Source organism: Gorilla gorilla, chromosome 19 (assembly GCF_029281585.2).
Source record: "Gorilla gorilla gorilla isolate KB3781 chromosome 19, NHGRI_mGorGor1-v2.1_pri, whole genome shotgun sequence".
Taxonomy (NCBI): domain Eukaryota; kingdom Metazoa; phylum Chordata; class Mammalia; order Primates; family Hominidae; genus Gorilla; species Gorilla gorilla.
The window spans coordinates 18,315,280-18,338,770 of NC_073243.2; the positions used below are offsets into that span (position 1 = coordinate 18,315,280).

A 23,491-nucleotide genomic window follows, 5' to 3' on the forward strand; every position below is an offset into this window, starting at 1 on the left:
CCCAGTGTGGGAGGTGTTGGGAGGTAAAGCCTAGTGGGAAGCGTTTGAGTCAAGGGGGTGGATCCCTCATGAGTGGTCTGGTGCTGTTCTCATGGTAGTAAGTGTGTTCTCATTCTCTCAAGACTGGATTAATCTTAAGGGAATGTTCCCACAAGAGTGGGTTGTGATAAAACCAGTATACTTCTCGGGTTTTCTCTCTTCCCCTGTGTCCACTTCCCTGTTGACCTTCTCTGACAGGTTATGATGCAGCAAGAAAGCCCTTGCCAGAAGCCAGGGCCATGCTCTTGAATGTCCCAGCCTACAGATCCATGAGACAATTCAACCTCTTTTCTTATAAATTCCCCAGTCTCAAGTATTCTGTTATAGCAACACAAAATGAACCAAGACAAAGGCCAATGGAAAAAGCACTGTGATTATGTATAGTTATGGGCTTTGAAAAGAGAGAAAAGCTGTCAAAAAGATAGGGAATATCTTTGAAAATCGAACACCTGTGGAGTAAGTTCACTGAGCTTGTTTTTCTAGGACCTAATGCCAGTTGTCTTTCTGTTTTAGAATCTGATGGCAGTGTAGACGCCTCTGACTTCCTGGGCTCTGGGCTCACCCGGAGACTGGTTGGAGGAACAACTTTAAATTGTTCACTGCATTCCTACTATGACACATCCTTTGCACTGGAGTATTTTTTGTTTGTTTTTTCACAAAGACTCCAAGAGGCTATCCTTTTCTTACCATGTGTAATAAAATTATTGTGTGAGTCTGGCTTTCCTATTAAATTATAAGGTCCTTGAGAACAGATGCTATGTCTTGTGTAACAAATAAGTGGATGAATAACTGTATTTTCACATATTTATCGTTTCTCTACAAAGTAAAAAAAAATCTAAGACATGAAACATGAAATTAGGTTTTTGTTATGTGATTAAATTATAGATATTAAGGTGGTGGTGCTACATTTGGAAGGACAACCATCTTTACTTCACAGATCGCTAACTTCTTAGACATGAGTGTCCAGGAGGTCAATGAGAGTTCGTCCCATTGACCAACAGAGATTTTACCCAAAAGTGCTGGCTATATTTACGATTGTAAAAACCAGGTATAGCCATGGCTAATGAAAAGTGGTGGATAAGTTTGACAGCAGGTGAATTTGTCAAATAATTAAAAATGTTTAAGTGGTAGATAAGGAAGACTATAACACACACTAACTGCGCTAATAATTCTGGGTTCCTCTCCCCTTTCATACTGAAGAAGCCATGAAGAAAGAAAATCAATTCTTTAACCTGGATTTTATTCTCCTGGGAGTTACTAGTCAGCAAGAACAGAATAATGTCTTCTTTGTGATTGTTTTGTGCATTTACCCCATCACACTGACTGGAAATCTGCTCATCATCTTGGCCATCCGTGCTGACATTCGCCTTCACAACCCCATGTATTTTCTCCTTGCCAACCTCTCCTTGGTTGACATCATCTTCTCATCCGTAACCATCCCTAAGGTGCTGGCCAACCATCTCTTGGGCAGCAAGTTCATCTCCTTTGGGGGATGCCTAATGCAGATGTATTTCATGATAGCCTTGGCCAAGGCAGACAGCTATACCTTGGCTGCAATGGCATATGATCGAGCTGTGGCCACCAGCTGCCCACTTCATTACACAACAATTATGAGTCCACGGTCTTGTATCCTGCTTATTGCTGGGTCTTGGGTGATTGGAAACACCAGTGCTCTCCCCCACACTCTGCTCACAGCTAGTGTGTCCTTCTGTGGCAACCAGAAAGTAGCCAATTTCTACTGTGACATTATGCCTTTGCTGAAGTTGTCCTGTTCTGACGTCCACTTTAATGTGAAGATGATGTACCTAGGGGTCGGCGTTTTCTCTTTGCCATTACTATGCATCATTGTCTCCTATGTTCAGGTCTTTTCCACAGTCTTCCAAGTTCCATCTACCAAGAGTCTATTCAAAGCCTTCTGTACCTGTGGCTGCCACCTCACAGTTGTTTTTTTTATATTATGGTACAACGATGGGCATGTATTTCCGCCCTCTGACCAGTTACAGCCCCAAAGATGCAGTGATAACTGTGATGTATGTGGCAGTGACCCCAGCATTAAATCCTTTCATCTATAGTCTGAGAAATTGGGATATGAAGGCAGCCCTACAGAAACTCTTCAGCAAGAGAATCTCCTCATAGCCACTGTGAGATTACACACTGGATACTGTAATGACCAAGTGGGATACACTTGGAAATCCAGCTCCAATGTCATTGCCCTTCAAGAAGCTCCTTTTGTTCTTTTGAGCCAGAAATTCCTCTACCAGAAATCTTGTAACGGATGTGATATTTTATTGAAATTATCACTTTGGACAAATTCCTGCTCTTTTTTGAGAGAGTGGCAGGCTGGGAATATCAGGTTCATGTCCCAGTTACCAGAAATTTACTAGCAGAGTAAAGTTGAAAAAGTCTGAGTCTCAGCTTGCACATCTACATGTTAGGAAAATAATATCTGCCGGACTCTCTGACACAGCTTGTGTATATCAAAATGGCCCATGCTTTGAAGGCTACAAATTACTATTCTAATGTAATCTTTACTGGACTTTTATGTCTAGCCACCCCTACTATACTTGTACTCTGGTGGCAAAAGCTGTGTTAACATATCACTTACTTTTTTAGTATTTTGATCATATAAAATATTGGTGGAAAGCAGGAGAATGTATAAAAATATTAGTTTCTAAAATACAATCTGATAATGAATAAACATAATCAAACTACATAGTATTCACTCATGTATTTTATAGAGCTGTTATGTCTGTTAAGGTCAGTTAAGATCCATGCAGGAAACAGAAATCACACTTGGTATATTTATGCCAAGAAGATTTGATACAGAGAATTGGCTACATAGGTGTATCCTGAAAGAGACTAAATAGTGAAAAGGCAGATGCTGATGCCACCCACAGATTACCAACTGCATGAAGAAGACACCTCAGGCAGAACTAGGAAAATAAAAGTGTAAATGTGGTGTTACCGAAACCTAGACCCTCCAAGGAGGGATGACCACACATTTGATGCTCAGGTCTCTGAACACAGGTACCAAAGAGCTGGCACTTGGCCCTTATCTGGTCAGCTAAGCCAAATTTTCACTTCTGGGGATCTGAGGCCTCAGCAGTAGTAGCGACTGTTTAAATGCTTTTGGTTGGTGCAGTTTATATTCACCTTTGCTACTGGGTATGGAAAGAATAAGAAGCACCCCAGACATAATTGTAATCATGAGCTTCTGCCTCTCATTGTGTAGCAGCAACACAATGTCTTTGGTAACTGGGGTCAGTCACTCCAGCCAGTAGAGAAATCCCTTTTTCTGAATGACCCACAGAGCCATGCTACAATTTGGTTAAATCTCAGCAACACAACATTAAGTTTGAAAAATGCAAATCCCAAAAGATTATTATTAATGCTTTTTATATGGTTATGAACAACTGAAACAACTAAAAATGTGCTTTCCTGGAATATACATAAATGCCATTAAAGTGCACTAAAAACAAAAGAAAATGATGAGCATAGGATCAGGATGAGAGAAAATTCAAGGGGGAGAGACTAAGGGGATGGAAATGGGGATAGCGTATGGTTAGATTTCGGTTGCTACTAAACTCATAATTTTCAGGTTGGGTGATGGGTCATTGGGTATTCATGGTAGTATGATAGACAGACAGATGTATAGATAGGTAGATTGATTAAATAAAAGCTCTTCATGATGCAATAACGGAGGATGAGAGTTCATCTTGAATCAATGATTAGTAAGAGGGCAATAAGGGAGGAGCAGGTAGTGGTTAGATCAGGAGTGAAATTAGGCAGCCCCTAAAACAATCTTAGGATGAGACAGTGAAGACATAGACAAAGGGTGAGACAGAGTGGTAATATGGAAATAGAAAAAATAGGATATAGTATTTTTATGATAATAGTAAGTAAAGGTATGTCTTTAAGATTTTGAGGTTGAGCCACTAAAAGAAAAAAAAATGCCTTTAGTGGAAATAGTGAACAAGAGTACTATGAGGAAAACTTAACAAAAACTAAAATTGAGAACAAGGTGGCAGAGTAGGAAGTTGCAGACATTCCCCTCACCCACAAATACATCCATTTAGAAACAATTCATGGATAAATTTGCCTTGTGAGAAATCCCAAAACTAACTGAAAGGCTCCCACATTTCAGGCAAATGTTAAACTAGACTTACCAAAAAGCCACCTAAGAGACTCAGAACATCCAGCCAACAAATTCCCTAACCAAGCACAGTGTCATATAATTAAGAAGAGACCGCGTAGCTCCCAGCTTCTGCCACTAAAGGGAGGAAGTTGGTTTGTGTATCCAGTGCCCCAATGTGTCTGAAAGACTCTTTAGAGGGCTGGTGTCTCTCTGACCTGACTTGGAGCTCTGATGGGACAATCTAGCTGCCAGAAAAAGAATGAGAGGGTGCTGTGGGCTGGTAGATGCCACAGATTCCATACCCCAGGGTTTAACACAAAGTGTATGAAAAGCAGCCCATGAAGACTGTGAGAAGTTCCTGCTTTGTCTAATGCACAGACATCAACACGGTCAAAAAAAAAAAAATGAAGAACCAGGCTAAATTGTACCAAAGTGGCTGGGTGCGGTGGCTCACAACTGTAATCCTAGCATTTTGGGAGGCCGAGGCGGGAGGATCATGAGGTCAGGAGATCGAGACCATCCTGGCTAACACGGTAAAACCCCGTCTCTACTAAAAATACAAAAAATTAGCCAGGTGTGGTGGCGGGCGCCTGTAGTCCCAGCTACTTGGGAGGCTGAGGCAGGAGAATGGCATGAACCTGGGAGGCGGAGCTGGCAGTGAACCAAGATCACGCCACTGCACTCCAGCCTGGGCGACAGAGCGAGACTCCATCTCAAAAAAAAGAAAAAAAAAGTACCAAAGAAACGAGCAAGATAAATATCCAGAAACCAATTGTAATGAAACAGAGTAATGTGATTTACCTGATAGAGAACCAAAATAACTGTCATAAAGATATTCACTGAAGAGAAGAGAATAATGCATGAACAAAGCGATAATTTTAACAAACAGATAAAAAATATTTTTAAAGTGCCAAACAAGAATCATGTTGCTGAAAACCACAATACTTGAAAGGAAAAATTTACCAGAAGGGTTCAACAGCAGACTAGATCAACTGAAGGGTCAGTGAATTCAAAGACAGGTCATTGGAAATAATTTCGTAAAGGGAGAAAAAAAGAATAGAAATAAGTGAAGAAAGCTCTATGGGATACCATCAAGCAGACAAATATTTGTGTTATGGAGTCCCTGAAGGAGAAAAGACAAGACCAGAAAGCTTATTCAAAGAAATAATGGCTGAACGCTTCCCAAATCTGTAGAAGGAAATGGATATTCACACCCAAGAAACCAAAGGACACCAGAGAAGATGAACCAAAAATTAAAAATCCACACTGAGGCCGGGTGCGGTGGCTCACACCTGTAATCCCAGCACTTTGGGATGCTGAGGTGGGCAGATCACAAGGTCAGGAGATCCAGACCAGCCTGGCTAACACGGTGAAACCCCGTCTCTACTAAAAATACAAAAAATTAGCCAGGTGTGGTGGTGGGCACCTGTAGTCCTAGCTACTCAGGAGGCTGAGGCAGGAGAATGGCGTGAACCCAGGAGGCGGAGCTTGCAGTGAGTCAAGATCACACCACTGCACTCCAGCCTGGGCGACAGAGCGAGACTCCATCTCAAAAAACAACAACAACAACAACAAAAACAAAACAAAACAAAAATCCACACTGAGAGACAGTGTAATCAAACTGTCAAAATTCAAAGAGGCAAGTTTGAAAGCAGAAATAAAAAAGCAACTTGTCATACACAAGGGAAGTTTCATAAGACTATCAGTGAGTTTTCAGCAAAAATGAAGAGGAGATAAAGACTTTCCCAGACAAACAAAAAATGGAAAACTTCATCACCGCTGCACCTGCATTACCAGAAACACTGAAGGGAGTTCTGCAAGTTGGAACCAAATGTCAGTAAACCTCACCATAGCATAAGAAAGTCCACTGGGTGTGGTGGCTTACAGCTACAATCCCAGTGCTTTGGGAGGCTGAGGTGTGAGAACTGCTTGAGGCCAGGAATTTGAGATTACCCTGGTCAACATAGCAAGACCCCCATCTCTACCAAAAATTTGTGAAAAAAAAAAGCCAGGCATGGCGTCACATACCTGTAGTCCTAGTTACTTAGGAGGCGGAGGCAGGAGGATTACTTGAGCCCTGGAGTTTGCGGCTACAGTGAGCTACGCTCATGCCACTGTACTACAGCCTGGGTGACAGAGTGAGATCCTGTCTCTAAAAAAAATTTTTAATTTACAAAACAAAAAATTTTTTAAAAGAAAGTAAGAAACTTATTGGTAAAGATAAATATGAGGACAAATATACATTACTGACATTACTGCATAACTGTAATTGTAGATAAATCACTTTTAAAACTAATATAAAAGTTAAAAGAGAAAAATATTAGAATATAAATAAAATATATTAAAAGATACACAATATGAATACATGTGAAGTATGAAAACAACAAAATGTGAGAGAGGAAAAAAAGTGCAAGGTTTCGTATGTAATCATCAGATTAAAATTGATGGTCATAACCAGAAGATACATATAAACCCCAAGAAAATCACAGAAAAAAATCCTATAGAAGTTTTACAAAAGAAAAAGAGAAAGGAATCAAAGCATAACACTAAACAAATCATCAAAACAAAAAGGAGGTGTCAGAGAGATGTTGGTCAAAGGATACAAAATTTTAGTTAAGTACAAGAAATAAGTTCAACGGATCTATTGTACAACATAATGACTACAGTTAACGATATATTGTATTATTGAAAAATGCCAACAAAGTAGATTTGAAGTGTTCTCACCACAAAATAATAACTTTGTGATGTTATGCATATTTTCATTAGCTAGATTTAGTCATTCCAAGATGTGTGTATATATTTCAAAACATTATCTTATACACAATAAATATGTACAGTTTTATCTGTCAATTTTTAAACTTTTTTTTTTTAAAAAGGAAGCCAGTAAGAAAGGAAAAGACAGTCAGAAGAACTACAACTAATAGAAAAAAAAAACAAAACTAACAATAGTAAGTTCTTCCTTACCAAAAGTTACTTTAAATGTAAATGCATTAAACTCCCTGGTCAAAAGACATATAGTGTCTGAAAGGATTAAGAAAAAAAATAAAACAAGACCCAAGTGTATTCTGTCTAGAAGAAACTCACTTTAGATTTAAGGACATATAAGCTAAAGTAAAGAGATGGAAAAATAGTCTTTTATTGGACAAAACAGACTTTACATCGAAACTATCACAGAAAGAAGGACATTATATAATGATAAAAGGATCAATCCACCAGGAAAATATAATAATTTTAAATATATATGCACCTAGCATTGGAGTACCCTAATACATAAAACAAACAATGACAGAACTGAAGGGAGAAATAGGCAACAATATAACAGTAAGATACGGTAATATCCCACTTTGATAATGAATAGGGAAATGAGACAGAAAATCAACAGGAAACAGTGGACTTGAATAACACTATAGAACAAATGAACTGTGAGACATATACAGAACTTTCCACCCAACTGCAGCAAAATACACCTCCTCTCAAGCACACATGGACGTTCACCAGGATAAATCACATGTTTGGTCACAAAAGAAGTCTTAACACCTTTAAGGAGATTAAAATCATACCAAGTATATTTACCAGCCACAATGGAAACAAAACTACAAAGTAATCACAGAAAGAAAACTGGAAAATCAAAAAATACATGGAAATTTAACAGCACACATTTGAACCACCAATGGGTCAAATAAAAAAGAAAACTGACAATATCTTGAGACAAACAAAAATGAAAATACAACATACCTAAACTTATAGGAGGCAATGAAAGTAGTACTTAGAGGAAAATTTATAGTGATAAATACTTAGATTTTAAAAGATCTCTTTTTCTCCACAACCTTGCCAGCATCTGTTATTTTTTGACTTTTTATTAATAGCCATTTTAACTGCTGTGAGGTGGTATTTCTCACTGTGGTTTGGATTTGCATTTCTCTAATAATCAGTGATGTTGACTTTTTCATATGCCCATTGGCCACATGTATGTCTTCTGGGAAGTGTCTGTTCATGTCCTTTGCCCACTTTTTATGAGGTTGTTGGTTTTTCTTTTCTTCTTGTCTAAGTTCCTTATAGATGCTGGATATTAGACCTTCGCTGGATGCATAGTTTGCAACATTTTTCTCCCATTCTGTAGGTTGTCTTAAAGTTTACTCCGTTGATAGTTTCTTTTGCTGTGCAGAAGCTCTTTAGTTTAACTAGATCCCATTTGTCAATTTTTGCTTTTGTTGCCATTGCTTTTGGTGTCTCTGTCATGAAATTTTTGCCCATGCCTATGTCTTGAATGCTATTGCCTAGGTTGTCTTCCAGGGTTTTATAGTTTTGGGTTTTGCCTTTAAGTCTTTAATCCATCTTGAGCTAATATTTGTATATGGTATAAAAATGGAGAGAAAATTCTCAATAACCTTCTTACACCACAGGGTTCCTCCTTATCAGACCCATAGTGGATAGTGTCAGACATGCTGCGGATTAAAAAGACATTTGTGGGTCAACCTTTAATATTTACCATTAATCACAGGAATACTTTGTTTTATTGTACTTAACTTTATTGCTCTTCACATATATTGTGTTTTTGGTTTTTGGTTTCTGTTTTCTAACAAATTGAAGGTTTATGGCAACCCTGCATCGAGCAAGAGTATCAGTGTCATTTTTCCAATCGCGTGTGCTCACTTCATGTCTCTGTATCACATTTTGTAATTATCACAATATTCTCTCCTATTTTATTGCTGTTATGATGATCTGTGATCATTGATCTTTGATCTTACTATTGTAATTGTTTTGGTGTGCCACAAATCATGCCCATATAAGAAGGCAAACTTAATCAATAAATGTGCGTGTGCTGACTAAAAAAAAAAAAAAAAAGTGTAAGAAAGGGGCTGGTGGGCATGTAAATTGGTTCAACCATTGTGGAAGACAGTGTGACAAGTCTTTAAAAACCTAAAGTCAGAAATACCATTCAACCCAGCAATCCCCATTACTGGGTATACACCCAAAGAGACAGAAATTGTTCTATTATAAAGACACATGCATGTGTATGTTCACTGCAGCACCATTTGCAACAGCAAAGACATGAATCAACCCAAATGCCCATCGATGACAGACTGGGTAAAGAAAATGTGGCACATATACGCCATGGAATACTCTGCAAGATCATGTCCTTTGCAGGGACATGGATGGAGCTTGGAGGCCATTATCCTTAGCAAACTAACACAAGAACAGAAAACCAAATATAAGCGAGAATGCATATTCTCGCTTATAAGTAGGAGCTAAATGATGAGAACAGATGGACACATAGAGGGAAACAACACACACACTGGGGCCTATCAGATGGTGGAGGATGGGAGGAGGCAGAGAATCAGGAAAAATAACTAATGGATACTAAGCTTAATACCTGGGTGATGAAATAATCGGTACAACAAACCCCCATGATACACGTTTACCTACATAACAAACCCGCACATCCTGTACATGTAGCCCTGAACTTAAAAGTTCTTAAAAAGGCAAACCACCAAGACACACATATACCTGTGTAAGAAACCTGCACGTTCTGCACATGTATCACATTTTTTAGAAGAAATGAAGGGGGAAAAGCATCATTTCCTTCATAATTCGATGCCATTGTGCAATTTTGGCCCCTAATACGTACCCAGTAAACAAAGCATGGAATCAGTAAGAACTTCTGAGAAGGGCACAAGGAGCAAAATGTGATTACTAAGAAGAAAGTATCTATCTGGAATGTCATCTTATCTGTGCCTGAGAGTCCATGTCCAGGAAACCGAAATGTGGTCTCAATATAGGGCAGGTAAAGACAGAGCAAACAGGAAGGCGCAGGCAGAAACATGTTTGCAGGAAAATGCAATTCTGCCAGTGGTTCAACCTCTACCATGTGTAGAATCTGATAGATTTTGTAGAGTTGTATAATACAACAATCACATGACTAGTAGTAAAGCAGGCAGTATTATAGGTCGTCGTATAGAAGTAGCAAAGCATAGAGGAAGGAATAACAGTTAACATTTCCTAAGTGCTAACTATGTGCCAGGCTGTTTTAAGAGCTATCAGGGGCCGGGCTCAGTGACTCACGCCTGTAATCCCAGCACTTTGGGAGGCTGAGGTGGGCTGATCATGAGGTCAGGAGATGGAGACCATCCTGGCTAACACGGTGAAACCCCATCTCTAATGAAAATACAAAAAATTAGCCAGGTGTGGTGGTGGGCACCTGTAGTCCCAGCTACTCAGGAGGCTGAGGCAGGAGAATCACTTGAACCCAGGAGACGGAGGTTGCAGTGAGCCGAGATCGCGCCACTGCACTCCAACCTGGCAACAGAGCAAGACTCCATCTCAAAAAAAAAAAACAAAACCAAAAAACAAAAAACAGCCTTCAGGTATTCATTCATTTGATCCTTATAGCAACTTAATGAAGATATTGTTGTTGCTATTGTTGTTATTACATTTTAGATATGAGTAAATGCATTAAATACATAAATGTCTGAGGTCAGTTCCAACTAGTTAGTGGCAGAGCCAGAATTCAAACCCAGCCAGAACCCATCATCTTCTCAGGGTCCTCTACAGAAAGGCAGTAAACTCTCTGCCACCGGAGATGCTAAGCCATAGGAGAATGACCATTAGTCAGGGCTACTGTAACGGTGACACATATGTGAAGTGGGCCAGATAACACTAGGCCCTTTCCACTCTAAAAAAAAAAAAAAAAAAAAAAAAAAGGCCTACTATCTGCATGCTAGATTAAAAACAAGTACACAAGTATAACTTCCACCCTAAACTTCCTTGAGAATAAATTCTAGAGAAAAGATGAACTATAACTCTTGTTTGTACTCTAAACAGCAGACTGGAAGAAAGACTAGGAGCTTAACTCCACCATAATCCTTGTAGCTCCCAAGGGGCACTTCTGCGTTTGTGCAAAGGAGAGGGGGTCACATTCCAAGAGCGAGGTGGGAATAGCTCACCCCAGGGCTTGGACCTTGGAGACACACTCTCTAGAAAGCCTCCAGTCCATCCGTCCTCCTGGAAATGATTACTCTTGTGAGCCACTGCGTCCCCTCGGGACACAGTTGAAGGAGTATGTAAATAAGCTTCAACAATTACTCTAACTTTGGCTTGGATGAAGTCCTGGAGGAATCACCTTTCCAGAGACTTGATAACCTGGAGACTAATGCCCAGTTTTCTCTATGCTGTGACCTGCCTGCTTCCTTGAGGAGGAAACTCGACTCCCTGTCCTCAAGCCCTTTCGGGGTAGCTCCTCTTGTCCCTTCTGCTCCCCTGTTGGGAAACTGGGGGCTCCTCCCTCTAAACCATCCCATTCCTTTGTCCTCCACCTCAGGAACAGAGGATTGTTCCCCATCCTGCCACTGCTTCTCCAGCATGGCTGCCCTTAAACGGGATGTTAGCAGGTGCTAGATGAGCTAACTGCAAACTTCCTTTCTGTGGAGGAGAAGTGAAGGCCACAGGGCCAGGACCCTTTTTAAAAGCATCTGAACTGACTCTACAGGTAGAGACTTAGACATTGGAAGAGACTGTATCACAGCAACATGAAAGGGTAGATAGCCAGCAACTGCGGGCTACTTGCCTAAGAGGTAAGTCGAATTATGATGTCATTTTATCAAACATAAAAAGATGGTAAATTGAACTGCCCAAAGACACACACAGAGATAGTGGCAAAATTAGAACTCAAATCTTGGCCTGGCTCCAGTATCCAAGTTCTGAGGATCAGATGGACAAGATAGAGATAGAGATAGAGAGAGAGAGAAGGAGGAGGAGGAGGAGGAGGAGGACCCTACCCTTCTGATAATGTTTCTCCTTGGGCTGTTGTCCATGAAAACAGCATCAGAAAAAGATAATTCTGATTTGCTTTTCTCAGTCTTTAGCTCTTTCTACCTCCTATAGTAATATAGTGTGTGTGTGCATGTGTGCGTGTGTAAGAGAGAGCGAGAGCACCTGCCAAAAGTGTATTGTCTTAGAGACCTACAAAATCACCTTGGTCATGCTAACAGGCCCATTAGAAAACATAGTATCTCATTACCAAAGCACTGATGAGCTGAACTATCATGGAAGTCTCAAAGTACTGAGAGATGCATCTTGGTGGTCTACACTGCTACCAGATGACATGGGGAAACACTTGCCTCCTCTGTCCCTGCAGAATTGTTCTCAGTACCACCCCATTCACATGGCTGATATCTCAGAGGATGACGCTTTCCAGGAAAGTGGGTATTAAAGGCGCCGCAATGTTCAAGACCCTGATGTCATCCCAGTGAACTCAAGGCCCACTACGTCTCCAGCATGCATGTTGAGGCACCTCCTGGCTTCTCTTCTTGGTGGTAGAGGGTCTTTTTACCTCTTTCCCCTAGGTCTGATATATGGCCCCTGGGTCCCTCTTCCAGTATAAATAAACCTCCATTTATTCTCAACGTCTTTACAAGGAACATTCTATCTCCCACCTTAAATGAAACATGAACTTGAGCCACCCAGCTCCATCTCTGTCCTCTGGACCAAATCATCACAGAACATGTGAAATAACAACAGAAGCTCATCATCTAGATTTTACAAATGGAACATTAGGTATTTGCTCCAACTGTTTCTTTCTAATTTTTAAAATTATTTTATTTTTCCTTAAGTTACTGGGGTACAGGTGGTATTTGGTTACACGAGTAAGTTCTTTAGTGGTGATTTGTGAGATCCTGATGCACCCATCACCTAAGCAGTATACACTGCACCATATATGTTGTCTTTTATCCCTTGCCCCCCTCGCACTCTTCCCCGAGTCCCCAAAGTCCACTGTATCATTCTTATGCCTTTGCATCCTCATAGCTTAGCTCCCACATATCAGTGAGAACATACGATGTTTGGTTTTCCATTCCTGAGTTACTTCACTTAGAATAATATATCATAAATATTGCAGGCCAGGTGTGGTGGCTTATGCCGGGAATTTCAATACTTTGGGAGGCTGAGGTGGGAGGATCACTTCAGGCCAGGAGTTTTAGACCAACCTGGGCAACGTAGCAAAACCCTGTCTCCACAAAAATAATTGTTAAATTATTTTTATTATTTTAAAAAAATTTTTGTGGGTACAGAGTACAATTCAATTTACCATATCTTTATGGGGTAACATGAGATGTTTTGATACAGGCATGCCATGTGAAATAAACACATCATGGAAATCTACAAATCCAATTTTTAAAAAATTAGCTGGGAGTGGTGGCACACACCTGTAGTCCCACTTGAGCGGCAGATTCAGGGTGATTGCTTGAGACCAGGAGTTCAAGGCTGCAGTGAGCCACGATCATACCACTGCCCTCCAGCCTGGGCAACAGAGTGAGACCTTGTCTCTAAATAAATCGATATTACAGATACACTTGAAATTTTCTTTGTTCCCATCCAAAATCTTATTTTCTGCCTTTCACTCCAGAGAAAACCACTATTCTATTGTTGATAGTATATTCCTATTCAGAATTTACACTTTTACCACATACAAATGTATTATTTTATGTGTTAAAATGTACATATACATTGCGACATGCCATATATCTTCCAGCAACTTGCTTTTTATCATCACATTGCTTTTCTTCCCTAATTTACCCCATGAATTTATTCATTTTAACTATTGCATAGGATTCACTACTAAGAAAATAGCACAATTTACTTATCCATGCCTCCGTGGGTAGACCATTTCTAAGTTTCCCATATGACAATGCACATGTGCCCGTCTTCTTTTTTCTTTTCCATTTTTTTTTTTAGATGGGGTCTCACACTATTGCCCAGGCTGGTCTTGAATTCCTGGGCTCAAGCAATTCTCCCACATCAGCCTCCTGAGTGGCTGAAATTATCTTACATGTGTCTTCTTCCACCCATGTGCTAGTTTCTCTAGAAGCTAAGCAGAAAGCAGAATGGCTGGGTCAGAGATGTGTGAATTTCGACTTTCCTGGATATGGGCTCACTATTTTCTGAATGTAATATAATACTACTGTATTCATTTTTCCCAACACTTGGAATTGTCAGAGTTTTACACTTTACACACTCCAAGATGAAAGATGTTAAATTTAATTTTATTTTTAATTTAGTTAAAGGTCTTTGCTTATTGGGCCATGCCAGTTTCCTATGACTTGCCTATTCAAGTCTTTGGACCATTATCTTCTGCCGTATTGTTGGTCCTTTTTTGTTGTTGTTGTTGTTGTTTTTGTTTTTTTGAGATGGAGTCTTGCTTTGTCACTTAGGCTGGAGTGCAGTGGTGCAATCTTGACTCACTGCAACCTCCGCTTCCCGGGTTCAAGTGATTCTCGTGCCTCAGCCTCCCAAGTAGCTGGGATCACAGGCACCCACCACCACACCTGGCTAATTTTTGTGTTTTTAGTAGCGATGGGGTTTCACCATGTTATCCAGGCCGGTCTCCAACTCCTGGCCTCAGGTGATCTGCCCGCCTCAGCCTCCCAAAGTGCTGGGATTACAGGTGTGAGCCACCGCACCTGGCCTGTTGGTCTTTTTCTTATGAGTTTGTAGGAAATCAGTTCCTATCTTGATAGCATACACAAATTTTCCCTTTATTTTCCACTAAATTTTTTGATGTTTTGCTTTTCACAGTTAATCCTTTAGGAATTATTTTTCTGTATTACTTCTCATATACAGATAACCAACTGTCCAATGACTCTGGGCTAAATAGTTCATCCTCTCCTTGCCTGTTTCTAAACCACCTCATGTCACACACCACTTTCTAAGAAATGCTTAACCTGTGTCTGGCCTTCCTAGTCTATTAGACCAAATATTGATTTCTTTGTCGGTCTCTAACTCACTATTACTCCGATGTTTGAATTATCACAGTAAACCTTTTTTGTACCTAATGAGACAAAAAGTACCTCACTTTCTTTCCTCAAATTGTCTTATCTCTCCTCTTTATTCTCCTAAATGAATTTTTTTTTTGAGTCAGAATTTTGCTCTTTCCCCCAGGCTGGAGTGCAGTGGTACAATCTCGGCTCACTGCAACCTCTGCCCCTGCAGTTTCAAGCAATTCTTTTGCCTCAGCCTCCCAAGTAGCTCGGATTACAGGTGTGCACCACCACGCCCGGCTAATTTTTGTATTTTTAGTAGAGATGGGGTTTTTCCATGTTGGCCAGGCTGGTCTCAAATGCCTGACCTCAGGTAATCCGCCTGCCTCGGCCTCCCAAAGTGCTGGGATTACAGATGTGAGCCACCGTGCCCAGTCTCCTACATGAATTTTTGGATCAGTTTGTCAAACTCATGTTTAAAAGAAACTTGTATTTGGTTTGGGGTTGCATTAAATTTAGAGAGTAATTGGAAGAGGATTGACATTTTCACAACATTGAGGCTTCCATTAACAATTTACCTCACCACCTTTTAAATATTTTTGTGCTTCACTAAAGTTTATTTTTTAAATCAATTTTGGATCTCTTATTAGAATTATTTCTAGATTCCTTAAAATTTTCTATGGCTATTTTTTAAGATAAATCTTTATTAAATTTAATTATATTTTCTTGCACTGGAAAAAGCGTGTCTGGGAAAAAATAAAAATGAATTGCATTTTCTAATTTAGTGTTTAAGTACAAGAATAGTATTGATTTTTGAAATATTTGTTTATAACAAACAAACTTGCTGAAACATCGATTCCCTTGGGTTTTCTTTGTAGACAATATTTTCTGTGAACTCTTATCTTTTTCTTTCCAATTCTTTTATGGCAAAATTCCTTCTAGTGTTCTTTTCACAAATAGGACAACACTTCAAGTGTTTTTTAACAGAGTCTCAAATTAGTCTCCCTGCTTCGTGTGGATCTGTGGTCACATTGTATCAAGGGGCATCAAGACCTTATACCCAGAGCTTAAGAACTAGCTAATGTCTGAATGGAGACCCCAAGGGGCCACCACAGCATCCTCTATGGCTCATGTTTCTTGTTCTGAGTTTTATTCTTGTTTCTCACACTAAGGTATTCCTATTTCTTTCTTTTAGGTATGGTTATGTGTTTTGGGTTTTTTTTTTCTTTACTTTGATATTTTTCTATAACTTCAATGTATTTTAACAGGAATGGGAACTGTCAACATCAAATTAGTCTGCCATGATGCCAAGAGCTCCACCTCTGAACTCACATATCTGTACCATATGAGCTAACCATGCTCTCTGCCTCTCCAGATTTACTGAACGATTTGACACCTGAGGTATTATGATTCTGTTTGAAGAAGGCGGAGGGCATCTCAAGAGAGAAAATCACACTTCTTTAGGTGCAGAGATGAGAAAGTACATCATAATTATGAAATGGCCTCCTTGTCTGGGGTAATACCTGAGGTTCCTTGCCTCACAGCCAAGGAAATCAAGGACGTGGATACACACAGAGTGAGGATAAGAGTGGAAGTTTAACAGGTGAAAGAAAGAGGATAGCTCTCTGCTGGAGAGAGGGTTCTTGGAGAAATGGGCTGCCGGATCTGCAGTGAAACACAGGCGGGGGGGTTAGATGCCTGGTGAGGAGGTAGAGTCTGATTTACATGGAGCAGGAAAGACTGGCTGGACCAGGTGTGTCATTAGCATAGGGTGTGAAAAACTGATTAGGACTAGATGTGCCATTTGCATAGGGCACGAATTTCTGGTAGCCCCCACCCTAATCTTTAATTATGCAGGTAGGTTCTCCGTCTGGCTTGCACCATGTTGCCCATTCCCTTATTGTACACATGATAACAAAAAAAGGAAGATGGAGCCTCCATGTTGGATATGTCTGGCCCCCAGGTAGCCCTTTCCTATTGGCACAGCTGCCAGCCTTCCCCTGTGCAGGCTTCCGGCTTGCTTATCTATGTCTGCAGCTCAATTTCTCAGGCTGCTCTTTGTTAGAAAAAAAGTAATTTATTGGGCTGCTTTTTGTTAAAAGGGAAGCTCTGCCAAAGACTCTTTTACTTTCACTATCTGCCTAAATAATTTCTTTCTACCTCCTGTATCAATGAGAAATGATAAAGATGATTAGACCTACATCCCTCATACCTAGCACATTATTCAAACATGTACAAGAGATGCTGAGAAGTGAGGATTGAATTAATTACAGATCTAATATATTTTTGAGTCAATATCTCTTTAGAAAAATTAGTAAATGCCAGATATTCTGGAGAACTGTCACAAGTTGATCACAAAATGTAAAATGGCTTAAACAAAGTAAAGGTTTATTTCTCTCCTACATAATGGTTACAATAAATGTTTTTGTTTGGGGGAGGTTCTCCTGAGTGTGGAGTACCAGGGAAACAGGTTCATTCCACCATGTGTCTCCATCATCCCGTTCAGCCTCCTCTCCATTTGCATCCAATTGGCACAAGGGTAAGAAGGTGTGGAGGAGCCCAGAACTGGGACACATGTGGAATGGCTAGAACTCAGTCACATGAGCACACCTCACTGCAAGGGAGTCTGGGAAATGTAGTCTAACTAAACGTCCAAGAAGAAGAGAACAACACGGATTTGACTAAGCAGCTGATCGTTGCCGCTGTAATTTAAGTCTTAGAGTACAAAATGGATCAAAGAGGTGGAAACCTGGAGTCAAGCAGTTGAGTTAGCATTACAATACTTCAGGTAGAAAACAATGATGGAGCTAAAGCACTGGGACATTTAGTAGAAAGGCTGAAATATGTAGTAATTATTTTAAATGAAGAATCAACAAGATTAGATGTAGAGGTGAGAGATAAACTGAGTCATTAAGCTTGTGAGCATCCCACATATGGGGAGTACAAGAAATACACCTGGATTTGACTCAAAAAATATTAAGAGAAAACTTATTGATATATACAATAGAAAATATTCGGCTGGGCACGGTGGCTCACGCCTGTAATCCCAGCACTTTGGGAGGCCGAGGCGGGCAGATCACCTGAGGTCAGGAGTTTGAGACCAGCCTGGCCAATGTGATGAAACCTCTATCTCTACTAAAAATACAAAAAAAAAAAAAAAAAAAAAAAATATAGCCAGGCGTAGCGGCACATGCCTGTAATCCCAGCTACTCAGGAGGCTGAGGCAGGAGAATCACTTGAACCCGGGAGGCGGAGTTTGCAGTGAGCCGAGATCACACCACTGCACTCCAGCCTGAGCAAGATGCAGTGAGACTCCATCTCAAAAAAAAAAAAAAAAAAGAAAAAAAAGAAAATATTCCATAATAATCTATCTGAAGGAGGTAAAAATAAACAAGATATGGTTTTCCTTCCCCTAAAATCTTGCCCTCATCTTAGGTTGGATGTGCAGTGTGTGCAGTTTGGTCACGTTGGCAGTATGAGTGAAGTGGAAATACGGAGGGAAAAGTTCACACCTACAGATGTAGACCTCACAGTTTACTAAGCAATGGTTGAAGCCACTAAGGAGTTGCTTGAGTTACCCAAAGAAATAATTAAGAACAGGAAGAGAAGGCTGAGAGAAAGGCATTGTGATTGTATATATTTGAGGGCTTGCCAAAGAGAAAAAAACAAAAACAAAACTCTTTTTTCCTTTCTTTCAAAGGAAATGGTGAAAATTTACTTTGAAAATGAGACACCTGGGGAGAAAATTCTCCAGACTGTTTTAGTAGGATCTAAATGCAGTGGTCCCTGTGATTTACAATCTTCCGATGCAGTGTAGATACCTGTTACCTCCTGGGCTCTGGGATCCCTCTGAGTTTTTTCAATGGAAAAATTCCTAATTTCTGGGCTGGCCCTTCCACCAGCAGACCTTTTGCACTGGAATATTTTGTCAAAGACTTCAAAATTCTGTCCTCTCCTTATCATGGGTAATAAAATTAGTGTGTGATTTTGGCTTCTCCATTAAGTTGTAAGGTCCTTGAGAACAGAGACCATGTCTTGAATAAACAGATAAATAAACTGTATTTGTCACATATTTATAACTTCTCCATGAGGTCTAACAAAGTGACTAGACCATGGGACATGACAATTATTTGTTATATGATTAATTTCTAGGCGTTTAGTGGTGGTGCTTGGAACAGGAAGGATGGGCACTTCTGATTGAGAGATTGCTCACTTTTTAGACATGACTATAAAGGGGTAAATGACAATTAGTCCTATTGACCTACAGGGATGTTTCCCCAAAATACTGGATATCTCTATAATTTAATAAACTCAGGTGTATACACAGCTGCATCACTTAAGTCAGAAGTGATGGAGAAGGATTATCACTACACACAATAACTATGCTAATATAATGATATTCCTCTCCCCTTTCATGTTAAAGAAGCCATGAGGGAAAATAACCAGTCCTCTACACTGGAATTCATCCTCCTGGGAGTTACTGGTCAGCAGGAACAGGAAGATTTCTTCTACATCCTCTTCCTGTTCATTTACCCCATCACATTGATTGGAAACCTGCTCATCGTCCTAGCCATTTGCTCCGATGTTCACCTTCACAACCCCATGTATTTTCTCCTTGCCAACCTCTCCTTGGTTGACATCTTCTTCTCATCGGTAACCATCCCTAAGATGCTGGCCAACCATCTCTCGGGCAGCAAATCCATCTCTTTTGGGGGATGCCTAACGCAGATGTATTTCATGATAGACTTGGGTAACACAGACAGCTATACCTTGGCTGCAATGGCATATGATCGAGCTGTGGCCATCAGCCGCCCACTTCACTACACAACAATTATGAGTCCACGGTCTTGTATCTGGCTTATTGCTGGGTCTTGGGTGATTGGAAATGCCAATGCCCTCCCCCACACTCTGCTCACAGCTAGTCTGTCCTTCTGTGGCAACCAGGAAGTGGCCAACTTCTACTGTGACATTACCCCCTTGCTGAAGTTATCCTGTTCTGACATCCACTTTCATGTGAAGATGATGTACCTAGGGGTTGGCATTTTCTCTGTGCCATTACTATGCATCATTGTCTCCTATATTCGAGTCTTCTCCACAGTCTTCCAGGTTCCTTCCACCAAGGGCGTGCTCAAGGCCTTCTCCACCTGTGGTTCCCACCTCACGGTTGTCTCTTTGTATTATGGTACAGTCATGGGCATGTATTTCCGCCCTTTGACCAATTATAGCCTAAAAGACGCAGTGATCACTGTAATGTGCACGGCAGTGACCCCAATGTTAAATCCTTTCATCTACAGTCTGAGAAATCGGGACATGAAGGCTGCCCTGCAGAAACTCTTCAACAAGAGAATCTCCTCGTAACCAATGTGAGGGCCTACCCTGGATATTGTAGTCACCAATTACGGTATATTGGAAATCCAGTTCTGAAGTCATCCTCCTACATGAGGCAGTCTCTGATCTTTCTAGCCTGAAATTCCTAATCTCAGAACTCTTATAACATTTTAATGAGTTAATAATAAGTGATTATTGAAATTACCACTTTCAACTCATTGCTGCTCTTTTTGGCAGAGTGGCAGCACAGGGATATAGGGCGTATGTCCTGACGAGCAGAGTCAAGTTGGGAAGATCTGAGCCTCAGCTCTCACATCTACATGTTAGGAATAATAAGTGCCCTACATGGGTCACATGGTGTGTTGATTACAATAGCTCATGCTTCCAAGATTATAAATCACTATTCGTGTGTCCATTTTTATTTGACTATTAAGTTTAATCACCCTTATTAGGCTTGCAAGCCTCTGAGGGCAGGAGTTGTTTTTACACATCACTGTACCTTCGCAATCTTGGTCAGATAAAGTGCATCCAATAAATATTGGTGGAAGTGGAATGAATAAGATATTAATATCTGAAATGTAATATTATAATTAGAGATAATCAAACCAGACATTATTTTCTCATCCTTTAAACCTTTCAAGAAACTCCCATTCACAATTGCTACAAAGGGAATAAAATACCTAGGAATACCGCTTACAAGGGACGTGAAAGAACTCTTCAAGGAAAACTAAAACCCACTGCTCAAAGAAATAAGAGAGGACAAAAACAAATGGAAAAACATTCCATCCTCTTTTATACAAAGAATCAATATCATGAAAATGGCCATACTGCCCAAAGTAATTTATAGATTCAGTGCTATTCCCATCAAGCTACCACTGACATTCTTCACAGAATTAGAAAACACTTCTTTAAATTTCGCATGGAACTAAAAAAGAGCCCGTATATCCAAGACAATCCTAAGCAAAAAGAACAAAGCTAGAGGCATCATGCTACTTGACTTCAAACTATACTACAAGGCTACAGTAACCAAAACAGCATGGTACTGGTACCAAAACAGACATGTAGCCCAACAGAACAGAACAGAGACCTCACAAATAACACCACACATCTACAACCATCTGATCTTTGACAAACCTGACAAAAACAAGAAATGGAGAAAGGATTCCGCATTTAATAAATGGTGTTGGGAAAACTGGCTAGCCATATGCAGAAAAATGAAACCAGACCCCTTTCTTACATCTTATACAAAAATTAACTCAAGATGGAGTAAAGGCTTAAACGCAAGACCTAAAACCATAAAAACCTTAGAAGAAAACGTAGGCAATACCATTCAGGACACAGGCATGGGCAAACTTCATGTTTAAAACAGCAAAAGCAATGGCAACAAAAGCCAAAATTGACAAATGCGATCTAATTAAACTAAAGAGCTTCTGCACAGCAAAAGAAACTATCATCTGAGTGAACAGGCAACCTACAGAATGGGAGAAAATTTTTGCCATCTATCCATCTGACAAAGGGCTAATATCTAGAATCTACAAAGAACTTAAATTTACAGGAAAAAACCACCCTATCAAAAAGTGGGCGAAGGATATGAACAGACACTTCTCAAAAAAAGACATTTATGCAGCCAATAAACATATGAAAAAAAGCTCAACATCACTGGTCATTAGAGAAATGCAAATCAAAACCACAATGAGATACCATCTCATGCCAGTTAGAATGGCGATCATTAAAAAGTCAGGAAACAACAGATGCTGGAGAGGATGTGGAGAAATAGGAAGGTTTTTACACTGTTGGTGGGAGTGTAAATTAGTTCAACTATCATGGAAGACAGTGTGGTGACTCCTCAAGGATCTAGAACCACAAATACCATTTGATCCAGTGATCCCATTACTGGGTATATACCTAAAGGATTATAAATCATTCTGCTATAAAGACACATGCACAAGTATATTTATTGTGGCACTGTTCACAGTAGCAAAGACTTGGAACCAACCCAAATGCCCATCAATGATACACTGGATAAAGAAAATGTGGCACATATACACCATGGAATACTACGCAGTCATAAAAAAGGATGAGTTCATGTCCTTTGCAGGGACATGGATCAAGCTGGAAACCATCATTCTCAGCAAACTAACACAAGAAAAGAAAACCAAACACTGCACGTTCTCACTCATAAGTGGGAGTCAAACAATGAGAACACATGGACACAAGGAAGGGCACATCACACACCAGGGCCTGTCAGCGGGTTGGGGGCAAGGGGAGGGATAGCATTAGGAGAAATACCTAATGTAGATGTCAGGCTGATGGATGCAGCAAACCACCATGGCACATGTATACCTATGTAACAAACCTGCATGTTCTGCACATGTACCCCAGAATTAAAAGTATAATAATAAAAAAAAGAAACTGACCCGGGGAAATATTTCTGTGCTTACTTCATAGTTTAGACTATATCTAAAGATAATACAACTCCTCCTAAAATCTTACCAAGACAGTCACTAATAAATAATAATAATAAACAAAAACAAAAGCAAAGAAAGAATGACCACAGGATTCAGGATGAGAGAAAATTCAAAAGAAGAAATGGGGGAATAGAACTAGGGTTATCACATAGTTAGATGTAGGTTATTACTACAGTCCTAATATTCAGATTAAGTGGTGAGTCCAGGGTGTTCATGAAATTATGATTGATTGATAGTTACATAGATACTTAGATAAAAGCTCTGAATGAAACAATGAAGAGAGCTTCTCTTTAATCAAGAATGGATAGATAAGAGAGCAGTAAGGGAGGAGGGGAGAGTGATGAGATCAGGAGTTTAATTAGACATCTCTTAAAGCAATCTAGGGAAGAGAGAGTGAAGATACAAAATGAATACAAGACTAATTTTGCTGTTACGGATAAACTCAGTAAGATCAAATGGAATTAGGTGTTTATTGCCCATGGTGAAATAATAAGTACCAAAGAGGATAGATACTATATAAGAAGGTATCCTTTGCATCTACGATCCAGATGCAAATGTAGTGTGGAAATAGAAACCATAGAATGAATTATTATGATAGCCATAAGATGTCTACAAGATTTTGAGTTTGAGTCACTAAAAGGAAAAAGATGCCCTTAATGACAGTAGTGGACAAAAGAGCAATTTAAGAAAAAAAAAATTCCATTTTGGGTGTGTTTTTAGTGTTCCTGTGACTCTTGGGGATGTATTGAATTAAATAGTAGAATGAAGAT

General features: G+C 39.9%; 2 protein-coding genes across 3 annotated transcripts; both read left to right on the plus strand.

Moving 5' to 3' along the window:
• The first annotated feature begins 1,244 nt into the window (after positions 1-1,244).
• Positions 1,245-2,175, plus strand: OR1A2 (olfactory receptor family 1 subfamily A member 2). Its single transcript, XM_004058269.4, is given in 2 exon segments — positions 1,245-1,985; positions 1,987-2,175. Coding segments are annotated over 2 exon segments (930 nt in total).
• A 9,236-nt stretch (positions 2,176-11,411) lies between these two features.
• On the plus strand, positions 11,412-22,628 carry OR1A1 (olfactory receptor family 1 subfamily A member 1). 2 transcript variants are annotated; one of them, XM_063700433.1, is made up of 4 exons: positions 11,412-11,745; positions 12,309-12,727; positions 16,194-16,326; positions 19,349-22,628. In XM_063700433.1, exon 4 carries the CDS (start codon positions 19,354-19,356, stop codon positions 20,281-20,283), a length of 930 nt encoding a protein of 309 aa, XP_063556503.1. In that variant the 5' UTR covers positions 11,412-11,745; positions 12,309-12,727; positions 16,194-16,326; positions 19,349-19,353; the 3' UTR covers positions 20,284-22,628. The 2 variants fall into 2 exon arrangements, with proteins under 2 accessions (XP_063556503.1, XP_063556502.1); XM_063700432.1 differs by lacking the exons at positions 12,309-12,727; positions 16,194-16,326.
• Positions 22,629-23,491: the final 863 nt, after the last annotated feature.

Excerpts from the sequence above, each read along its gene's own strand:
- OR1A1 (XM_063700433.1), top strand. The coding sequence starts at position 19,354 with ATGAGGGAAAATAACCAGTCCTCTACACTGGAATTCATCCTCCTGGGA.